This window comes from Pinus tabuliformis, chromosome 2_2 (assembly GCF_031772625.1).
Source record: "Pinus tabuliformis cultivar Carrire ecotype Pingquan chromosome 2_2, CPIR1, whole genome shotgun sequence".
NCBI lineage: Eukaryota > Viridiplantae > Streptophyta > Pinopsida > Pinales > Pinaceae > Pinus > Pinus tabuliformis.
In genome coordinates, this window is record NC_142300.1 from 957,262,851 (window position 1) to 957,274,963 (window position 12,113).

A 12,113-nucleotide genomic window follows, 5' to 3' on the forward strand; every position below is an offset into this window, starting at 1 on the left:
TGAATATCTGCTTTTGAATAGAGAGGTATTATTGTCAGATTATTTTCTTTGTCGAGTGAGCCGGTTTGGCACCCAGTTATACCAAAAAGGACTACATAATAAAATAACCCTCAGAATTGCTCCACCAGTTTTCCCAAGTTGGGTTTTTCCAGGGATGAGTTGTCCAAAAATAATGGTGTCACTCGTGTGTTTGTTATTTCTTTCAGTTGTTGATTTGTAGATGGTTGAGACAGTATTGTGTTTATTTCAGTATTTATATGTTTAAATAACTTGTTCGTAATTAACAAGTAGGCAAAATAAACCAGAGAACACAGATAAAATTTTTAATGGGTAATACTTAGAAATTTCAACAGTACCTACGAAAGTTGTAAGTTGGCGCTTACAAAGGATTGGTGTCCTCACTAGTTGATGTAATAAATTGAAGTTAATAACAAAATGTTCAAGAAGTTTTATCCCTATTTGAGTTTCCACTTTAAAATCTTTGTGTTCATGTGTTTAATCTCTGATTGTGAATCATTAAGAATTGTTAATATAACAAAATATTGATTCACCCACCCCTCCCCCCCGTTGTTTTCAACACATTAGTCAATGGATCATATGTTTTCTTTCTATCTATTTATCTATCAAAATACCCTAAAATATTTGTCAACAAATTGCAATGTTATTACTAATTGTTAATATAACAAAATACTAATTCACCCCCCCTCTCAGTGTTTTGAACAAATTAGTCAATGAATCATATGTTTTCTATCAATCTATTTATCTATCAAAATACATTAAAATATTTGTCAACAAATTGTAGTCTTATCACTTATTGTTAATATAACAAAATACTAATTCACCCCCTCTCAATGTTTTCAACACATTAGTCAAGGAATGATATGTTTTCTTTCTATCTATTTATCTATCAAAATACCTTAAAATATTTGTCAACAAATTGTGCTCTTATCCCTAATTGTTAATATAACAAAATACTAATTCACCCCCTCCGTGTTTTCAACACATTAGCCAAAAATCATATGTTTTCTTTCTATCTATTTATCTATCAAAATACCTTAAAATATTTATCAACAAACAAACCACAATAATTTTTTTTATTTTTATTTTTTCCTTTGGAAACGTTACATATATTACTTCATGGAACAAATACGTTACAAAATCTCAACCCAAAATACCGCTTATAGTATTTCCTTTGGAAATGTTACATATATTACTTCAGGGAACAAATACATTACAAAATCTCAACCCAAAATACCTCTACACATTATAGTATTTCCATTGGAAATGTTACATACATTACTTCATGGAACAAATACATACATTGCGGCCAAGAAAATTCCATCACCCGAAATACATGGACACTAGGAAAATCCTACCCTAAAAGGGCCAAAAAAGCAAGCCCATATGAGTCTGTGCAACAAGAGAGGGTGATCCAACATCACAACGCTATATGCTAAATTTCTCTCACAAGCCAAGCTGACTCCTGCTTAAAATTCCTCAATTTCCTAAGAAGCAACTTTACATCAATATTTCTACAGAAAGCCAATAGCTAGCACCATCATGACATACTATTCTCTCCATTAGCCCACAACCATCATGAAATACTATACTGTCCAATAGCCTGCAACTGTTGTGACATACTATTCTCTCCGCTTAATTCAGCTCTACTCAAGAAAAGGTGGGATACGCATTGTTCCTTGCTTATCATCAGTTTTCATATGCACAAATGACAGATTGACAATAAGTGAAAATTCTACTAATGGATACAATTTGACAATAGGCACAAATTAGATTGGTGAAACATGTAAACCCGGAGAGCTCTAGGCGAATCTTGACTTCTGTTAATTTACCAGTATGTATCTCAAGGTCCCCGCAACACTTCGACTGATAGTTCAGCATGGTGTTTCAAAAGCTCACTTTTCCATCTTACTGCACCATATCTGGTTGAGACTTATAGAGGAATGATATCTGGTGATCAGGCAGACGGAACATAATTACTGGTTGCAAAGTGGTTAGTTAAGTTAATGGGTTGCTCATTTGTGATTTCTTAGTTACAGTTCAACCGATGATTGACAGAAGATCACGAAACAACTGTTGCAAGTCTTCCTCCGCAAAGCCCCTTGACAAAAACAATTCTACAAGCACCGTTTCTTGTAGCTCTGCACAGCAGCAAAAATATCAGATAAAATTTAGAACATTTAAAAGAATGCTTTTACCAAATCTTTCAAAAGAAAATGAATTCTGCAAAAGAAAAATGATTGAACAGTACCAGGGCAGTGGTAGAAGAATTTCACAGCCTGCTGTGCCGCTATTTTTGCCAAGGAAATGTCAGATGATTTCAAGTTATCCAACAAAGCCTTGATAACCCTTCCACTTGTATCTTCACTGTAACAAAAAAATGATATTTATTAATGGGCAACAAACTAAACCCTTCGTGAATGTGAACTTTTAGTGCATTCTAATCCGTGCTACAATAGTTCTTTTGAGGAGTTGATACCAAATCCTGGATGATCTGTTCAAGCCCCAGCCTGTTTTTCTCAATGACGAATCACCATGACCATGTGACATAGATACCACCAGGAACACAAATTTTTGAACAATATAAAGAATATAAAGAACAAGTGCCAATGATCAATAACGTGTCCACAGGGTCATGTTCATCAAATCAATATAAACGTTGGATTTGCCACAATAGTTTGTATGTCTAGAAGTAAGCAATAAAGTTCACATTTTATTGTTTTTACAAATTGAGAACACAATCAGATAGGACAAAGGAGACCTACAGGGTAAAATAATTTTGATAGGTGCATGCAAAGTAAATGGTTTAGACTCTAGGTCCATGGGATTGGTAGATTATGACCCAAGTAAAACATTTGCTCACAATCTATAGATAAGGACTGACAACAGTCTTTTCAAACTCTGAATATCAAAGAATTTTAATTCCGCATAAACCTAAAGATATATGTGATTGGATTCCTTTTTAGAATCAAACAAAACTAATTGTCTAGAATTCTACGGAGCACCAGATGACAAGAATCATGCAAAAACCCGTATGGGGCAGTTTGAGGAAGACCACTCAAATTTATAGAAAAACAAAAGACACCAAGACTTGCTCAGAGAATTCAAATTCGGAGTAGTCTGGATCAATGTATAGCCAAGTCACATGACATGAGGGCACACGACACAAAAATACATGTGTCTAACACAGGACATGTTGAACAAAGAAACAAGACACACAGAACATTATATATATTAAAAATACAAAAATGAATTTTCTTTTTGAAGAAAAAACCATAATTTTTGTTAAGGAAATTAAAAATTACATTTTGTAGACACACCAAGTGTGTATGCAATATATTCATCATACAAAAAAAGCTGACCATGTGTCATATCATCCAAGAGTCCAAAAAAAAATGGCCCATTTCTTGATTTGTGTGTGTCATCCTTGCACAGGGACCATGCTGTTAAAATATGCAACTATGGTCAAATTCCACTTTGGACAACTCATCTGATAGAGAAGATTGCATTGAATTCTTCTTTTCTAGAAGACCAAAATCGATCTAAAAATCACTCAAATTAGACGAAGGAAAGTGTACTTATGAAGAAAATCCCACATATGCACATTTGGACAAGGTCGGCCCTCAAGCAAACTGGACACCCTTGGAAGACTATAAATACAAGTGACCTCAAGCTCATTTGGACATCACCAAGCATCTTCTTGTAAGGTCTCAACTGATGTAAAGGATCATTTCAGATTCTATAACATATTTACTGAACTGTTTATCTATTTTAAGTTGTCTATCTAATTTAAACAAAGTATGGAACTTTAAAAATTTCTGTTCTAATTTATGCATCAACTTCATATAGCTAATTGCTTCAATGAATGAAAAGTACTTACTTGGTCTGCTGCGAATGTCTGCTGCGGATGAGAATGTTTCAGAACCCCTCCAGTTTGCTTCTTTTTACCAAAAGACCGAAACCACCCAGCCAGACTGCGCAGAACCTCGCTACTCAATCCAGTAAGCTTCTCAGTTGAAGCAGACTGTTCCCCTGTGCCCAGAACCTCAGAACAATCCGTGCTCTTCCTTCCTGTGGATAATTTCAGTTTATGATCCTCCTCCCCCTTCCCTTCTTCTGTTTTGCTTTCTTTGTTAAATTCTTCCTTTTGGTTTATAAACTGATTCTTGGCGGTGGCCGTCCTTCCTCCAGTGCTCACTGCTTCATTTCCTCACGACACCCTTCCCATGTCGTGTCATGTGTATTTCTTTTAAAAATATATTGATTTTTAATTAACATTCCTTTTTCTGATTTTATTTTAATATAAAGGTTAGACTTACATTAAAATACTTTATCATTTATATTTTCATTATTTTATTAATTTGGTTAATATAATTTATTTAATATTATTTTTATAAATAGGTCGTTACAATACACCCCCTTTTCAGAAAACTTCATCCCGAAGTTAGAGTTTTATCTTATATGAATATTCATGATAACGATTAGTACATTTTGGATTATGTATTGAGGTTAAATTCTTACTTAATGTAAGGGTACTACAAATTTTGGTGTTTTGAATAATTTAGGTTTATGATTTTAATGATCATGTTTTATTTCATCAGGTTCTCAGCTATTACAAAATCATCCTATCCTTCCTAATCTCTTCCGCTCCCATCCTATCCGTCCTCTACTGGAGTATGCCATGGCGTCAGTTATACCGACCTAGCCATTCATAAACTCTAAGGATGACAGCATCAGCGATATTGATCTAATTCCCAGTAGGCATCCGACAGTCATCATCACACATCTAGGGGAGCATGACTTGCACAGTCCTCCCATGACTCCAGGGTTCGGAGGATAAACGGTGGGCAACACCTCCACCCAATGTTGCACGAAGCGGGAGCGAAGCGGAAGCGCGGAGCGCGGAAGCGTCATTTTCCAAAAATCTAGGAAGCGAAGCGTCCGCGGAAGCGTCTGCTATATATATATATATTTTTATATTTTTTTGCATTTATACTCAAAACAAACATCCCAAATACCAAATTAATTGTAGAAGACATGAAAACATGCATATTTTTGCATAAATCAAGATAGATATGGCATCCATGATTCCATTGTAGTTACTAGTATGTACAACAATCATCTATATTCTAGCTATTACAAACATACATCAAATTTTTAAGCATTACATGAATTTAGCAATTCAATTGTAAAATTAAATGGGAAAATTTTGATTTAAGCATTACATAATATCATCGAAACTCTGAAGTGCCTTGATCGAATTTCTATGTATGTGATGCAAAGTCCTTATCCTTGTAATATCATTGTTATGCGTCAAGATTTTGACAGTGAAACCTTCTCACCGAACCCTTATCATTGAGACTGTGTTAGGTACCAAGATCTTCTTATTGTGATGAAAACTTTCTCACTGTTGTGATACCAAATTTGTATCACTGTATTTATACCAAAATCTATTGATGACTGTTCTTATTGTTGAGGCACCAAGACTGTGGTAGCACAAAACCTTTAATCTCCATTACCTTACTGTGGTACCCAAATTTTATTTCAGAGATAATTCGAGTTTCTGTGACTGCATCACTGCACTGAAGTGTGATCACTGTAATAGCATCGAAATCAAGGTAGCATCGAAACTGTGATAGGAATAACATTGAGTCACTGTAATACATAACAGAACTGTCTCCATTGTAATCCGCATTCATTGTGATACATAACAAAATTGAACCCAATATTCAACGCAATCTTCTATGAGATCCGAGATAGTAATCTCAGTCATATCACCGAAACTGCTCTCTAAAATCCTTACCCGAATCCCAGGAAGTGCATTAAAATTTTGGAATCGCGCTTCGGAAAAAATGGAATCGCGCTTCCTAGGGCGCTTCCGGAACGCTTCCGTACAGGACGCGATTCCGGCCTAGGATCCGGGGGGGGGGGGGGGGGGCGCTTCCTGCAACACTGCCTCCACCCCTCTCAAATAGAATTAGGGTTAATACTCTATCATAGAATCTCTTTGAGCCTTAATTGTTCTGAGGTTCTGTCATTACGTGGTCATTTTGGTAACGGATATTATCTGCAATCATAAACACTTGTCCATGCATTTATAAAATGCGCATTAACATATTCAAAAACAAATAGCTTATGTATAATTCACACATGTCAACTACAATATAACATACTTTTCCATATTCTACTCATGTCATTGACTTTCATATTAAAATGTAATTATTCTTTGATTTCTATCTTATCAATCATATTGATACGTATAAATAAAACAGAATTATAATATCTTAATTCCCATCAGAAGCAAAATCACGTAAATATTTTAAACTTTACTATGACAACTATAATTTAGTAAGATCAATAACATATTTCGTCTTGGTATCCATGTACCAGCGGAATTTAAACAGATATTCTGTCATAAAAAGTCACATTTATACATGATCATTCAAAATGGTTTTCAGCCTCTGATTTACAGTAAAGTAAATATATACAAAACATAGTTTAAAGTTCTTCAAAATTGACATAGATCAGGGTATTTTTGACATATGTACTCTGTATCTTCCCAAGTAACTGATCGAGGGCTATACTTGTCCCACTGGACCTTAACTTGGTCTACTAGACGATTTCTGAGTTGTCGAACTCTATGTTCCAGTATACGTAATGGTTCGACTGATAGGATTCCTTCGTTCGAAACCTACAATTCCTTCCATTGAAGGTTATGAGATTGATCAACTATATAATGTCTTAATACAGATACATGAAATACATTATGAATTTTATGGAAGTGAGGTGGCAGAGCAAGACGATAGGCGACAGGTCCAACTCTTTCCATGAATTTAAATGGTCCAATAAATCGGTGTGACAACTTTGTCCCTTTTCCAAATCGAGTAGTACTCTTATTTGGTTTGATGCGAATGAAAACCTGATCCCCTACTTCATACTTCCTATCAGTTCTGTAAGCATCAACATAACTCTTTTGTCTATCCTGTGCTTCTTTTAACCACTGTCTAATTTGTCTTACCTGCCCTTCCATTTCTTGGATTAATTCTGGTCCTATTATCACTTGATCTTCTAACCTGTCCCAACTTAACGATGTTCTGCAAGGTTTGCCATATAATGCTTCAAATGGAGGCATTTTAATCGAACTGTGGTAACTGTTATTGTATGCGAATTCGATTAAGGATAAGTACTTTTCCCAGTGTGATTGCTGATCCGTAACATACATTCTCAACATATCTTCAAGTACTTGATTTACCCTTTCTGTTTGCCCATCGGTTTCAGGATGATAAGCTGTGCTCAAATTTAGTTGAGTTCCTAAGACTGACTGCATGCAAGTCCAGAATCTTGAAGTGAATCGTGAATCTCTATCAAATATAATCTTCTTAGGTACTCCATGAAATCTGATAATTTCATTTATGAATACTCAAGCTACGTCAGTGACTTCGTAAGTATCTCTTACGGGAATGAAATGTGTGCTTTTCGTTAATTTATCCACTATTACCAGAATGGCATTGTGTTTTTGAGAAGTAAGAGGTAGTCCAGTGATGAAATCCATAGAAATGATCTCCCAATTGGTCATAGGAATGTCGTGAGGTTGTAAGAGACCCGCTAGATGACAATGATCTGCTTTTACTTGTTGACATTCCAAACATTTTGCAACAAATTGAATGATATCACGTTTTATGCCCGACCAGAAGAAGAGTTTCTTGGTATCCGCATACATTTTCCTTACTCCAGGATGTGCACAATACACTGCTCTGTGGGCTTCCTTAAGGATAGAGTCTCGAAGATCCTTATTATCAGGAATATAGATCTTTCCATGAAATCATAAGATTCCATCATCTTCTAGTTCATATCCTTCAAACTTAGATAATTTTGGCTTTTACCTTCAAGACTAGATCTCACCTTTAAATACCAACTATCTTTTATGAGATATTCTAGTACTCGTTGCCTTAAGTCTACTTTGATAGGTATGAGAGAGAATATCCGTGGTCTTCTGCTTAAAGCATCTGCTACTACATTTTCTTTTCTCTTAATATATGATATTCCAAAGTCATATTCACTTAGGAATTCACTCCATCGTCTTTGTCTAGCATTTAAATCTCTTTGGGTGAATAAATATTGTAGACTTTGATGATCGCTTTTAAGCATAAAATTTCGGCCTACTAGATAGTGCCTTCAAATCTTTAGAGCTAGTACTACAGCAGCTAACTCTAAATCGTGAGTAGCATAGAATTCTTCATGAGGTTTTAACTTTCTGGAGGCATATGCTATTACTCCTCTATCCTGTATCAATATTGCACCTAGCTCTTGTTTGGATGCATCAGTAAATACCGTAAAATCTTTGTCCATATCAGGGACTCTTAAGATTGGTGCACTGGTCAGTGGTCTTTTGAATTCAGAGAATGCTTTATTACATTCCTCAGTCCATTCATACTTAACACCTTTACGCTAAAGGGTTGTAATTGGCTTTGCAATTTTGGAGAATCCCTCCACAAATCTTCGGTAGTAACTGGTCAAACCCATAAAGCTTCGTATTTCATGTGCGTTTTTCGGTATTGGCCATTCCATGATTGCTTTTACCTTCTCAGGGTCTACTGAAATCCCTTCACCTGATATGATATGCCCTAAATAATGAATCTTTTTTTGAAAGAATGAACACTTGGATAATTTTCCATACAACTGATGTTTTCTAAGGCAGGACAATACTATTCGTAAATGATCTTCATGCTCTTTCTTATTCTTGGAATAGATGAGAATATCATCTAAAAAGACTTGTACAAATTGATCAATATATTTGGGGAAAACACTGTTCATAAGATTCATGAATACTGCTGATACATTTATTAATCCAAATGGTACCACAATAAATTCATAATGTCCGAAATGTGTCTGGAATGCAGTCTTAGAAATATTGCTTTCAGAAATCCTTAGCTAATGATAGCCTAATCAAAGATCAATTTTTGAAAAGACAACAGCTCCTTTCATTTGATCGAAAAGATCATCGATTCGAGGCATAGGATATCGATTCTTTACTGTAGCTCGATTCAAGTCTCGATAATCTATGCATAATCTTAAGGATCCATCTTTCTTCTTGACAAAAATTACAAGAGCACCCCAAGGTGATTTACTGGGTCGAATATGTTCTATATCCAATAGTTCCTTTAATTGAATTTGCAATTTTTGAAGTTCTAGAGTTGTCATTCTATAAGGTGTTTTAGAGATTGGTTGAGTACCAGGTTTCAATTCAATAGTGAGATCTAGCTCTCTTACAGGGGGTAACCCTAGTAGTTCCTTTGGAAATACATCCAGAAATTCGGCTAACATCGGATATTGTTCTAAGGATGGTCTTTTTTCTTTACTTACTTCTTGAATTACATATGCCCTTTTTTCTTTACTTACTTCTTGAATTACATATGCCTGACAACCTTTTCTTAAGCAACGCTTCATTTTCATTGCTGATATGTAGCGTAAAGATACATTTCTCTTGATTCCTTGAATTTGGATCGCTTCTCCTTCATCATTTATACCTAGAATTCTTTTCCCATAACAGTCTACCCAAGCTTGATGAGTTTCTAGCCAATCCATACCTATGACAAGATCATAAGTTCCTAAGGCTGTGACATAAACTTTTAGTTTAGTCGTACAGACCCCTAAGTCAATTTTGCATTGCTCCACACTTAAGTCTATGGATTGGAGTTCTCCCGAGGCCATTTCTACCTATCTGAAATCATTTTGTCTGCGCGCTGCCAACCCACATTTGTTTAATACATATGCTGAAATGAAACTATCTGTGGCACCAATATCAAATAAGATTTTGAGTTTTATACCATTAATAATACCTAAAGATTCCACTACAGTGGATTGATGTGCTGCTTGGTGATTGTTGACTACTACATGAATTCTATGATTACCTTGATTATTTGATATTGGTTCCTTTCCAGTCCTATGCAATATACTTGACGAAGCTTCTGGACAATCACGTTGAAATGCAGTCCTCCACATCCCCAATAGTTAACCTGTGTTGGTCCTCTTGAATTAGGACGTGAATTTCTAGCTAAGGAGCTTCGTCCTCTCATGTTGCTTCCTCTGTTAGCAGTTCCACGAGATTTCCATGGACTTGTGTTTGATGATTCAACAACTATAGTATTAATTGCCATGGGCGCTCTTGTTCCTACATTTCTTGGGATAAATCTATTACTATAAGATGGCCTTGAGCTACCTCCCCTAAAGAAATTTCGGAGAGTCTTTCCTGGAAATCCTGATTGTAAATGTTCTGCTGGCCCTATATCCTTTTTGATTCCTAAATGTTCTTCTGCATAACGGCCACATTCTACCGCCTCATCTACTGATGATGGTTTCCACATGCTCACCAAGGCCCTGATGCGAGGACTTAACCCAAATATGAAGCGTTCAGCCTGACGTTCATCAGAATCTAAGTTGTGAATGTATTTCACAAGTTCCATAAACCTTATTTCATACTCCTCCACTGTTTTATTACCTTGAACTAATGTATGAAAGGCCTTGGCTTGTTGTTGTTGAAAATATGGAGGTAAATACTTTGCGCGGAATCTTTTCTCAAACAATTCCCAAGGAACATTATCTGTTGTGACGTGTAGTTGTTTTTCTAGATTTCCCCACCAAATCAAGGCGCTTTCCTTCAATTGAAATACAACAATTTTTGTTTTTGCAGAAGAAGAATATTCTCTTAATTTAAAACATCTGTTCGTTCCTTCTAACCATGCCTCAGCACGTTCTCCATCTCGACCTCCTAAAAATTCCGGGAGTTTAATTTTCTGAAGCTCCCTAGAAATATCTTCCTTTGATATTTTATACTCAAAATTCTTTGGTTTAGCTGGATTGGTTGCTAAGGGTTGAAGTTCTTCTTTGGCCTTAGCCATGGTTGACCCTTTTAATGTTTCCAATAAGGTTTCCAATGAGTTCATTATCACGGTCAACTCCGGTGCTGGAGCCGTTGGTGTTGGTGATGGTCTCAATGGAGATGATGATGATGGTGGTGGCGATGGAGATGATGATGATGACGGTGGTGGCATTAATGATGGTGATGCTGCCTGATCACGTCGTCGTCGCTCATATGTCCTTACCATTGTAATGTTTCCTGTATACATAATAAAATTTTATAAAAATTTGAGGTATACATTCGGATTTGACATATAATTTTTTTTGCAATTTCACATTTATAAACGGGTATAGTTTTTTTTGCTATTTTTATCTGCTAGGCAGATCTTACTGGTACCGAGGTCAAGGAGGGTGGTCTCGCGACCTCCTTGTCCTAATGCAGGGAATCCTATCTTAATGCGTAATAATACTTTTCTAATGCATGAGTTTTCATAAATCCTCAAAGCCTAACCGTGTAATAGAATCATTTAATTATTAGTGGACTAATTTTAATCTATATTATTATTATTATTATTATTATTTTTTTTAAATATTTGTAAGTAGGTGGTCTAGGGTCCTCTTGCATGTGAATTTAGATATTACATGTAGCTGTATTCTCAGGAATGCAGCTCTAGTGAAATATATATATATATATATATTTATTATTATTTTATTTATTTATTTCTTTTTTAAATTCGTGCGTCAAATACAAGTTGTAGCAAATACGTGCTCCAAACCGTCAAGTTCGACGTCAATTATACATTTAAAAAAAAAACTTCCATTCACTCATATTTTGAACAGTCAATTTTCTGACGTCGACGACACAATTACTAGGAATACAGCCTACCTAGTGGTGTATTTAAACGATGGATCACATAGTAATTATATATATATATAAAATGTCAAACTCCACTCTATATCATACACGAAAAGGATTAGATCTATGTTTCATATGAAAATTCAGGAAGCGATGTTTCACATAATGAAGCGTCTAAACTCGTACGATGATGACATGGTTCAATGCTATTATACCTATTTTCATTTTGTTAACTTAATCGAAATAGAGGTTGAGGGACTCCATGGCGGTTTCAAATTTAAATATATATGCCCTTTCTTTTGGGAAGACAGAAAAGCATACGTTAGAAAAATCATGAGTTTAGTTTTACCAATAAAATTTGTTAGGCTCCAAAGGCCCAATC

The 12,113-nt window shown here is 35.4% G+C and overlaps 1 protein-coding gene and 1 pseudogene across 4 annotated transcripts in view; both read right to left on the reverse strand.

Moving 5' to 3' along the window:
• Window positions 1-1,151: 1,151 nt before the first annotated feature.
• LOC149196394 (uncharacterized) overlaps window positions 1,152-12,113 on the reverse strand; it is a 491,550-nt gene continuing 480,588 nt past the window's right edge. For all 4 annotated transcript variants that reach the window (XM_089405541.1, XM_089405540.1, XM_089405539.1 and 1 more), the window contains 2 exons: window positions 2,270-2,385; window positions 1,152-2,159 (listed from right to left, as the gene is read on the reverse strand). In XM_089405541.1, coding sequence (XP_089261667.1) covers window positions 2,059-2,159; window positions 2,270-2,385 — 217 coding nt within the window. In that variant the 3' untranslated portion in view covers window positions 1,152-2,058. The remainder of the gene's footprint in view (window positions 2,160-2,269; window positions 2,386-12,113) is intronic.
• LOC149196395 (U6 spliceosomal RNA) lies at window positions 3,408-3,520 on the reverse strand (annotated as a pseudogene).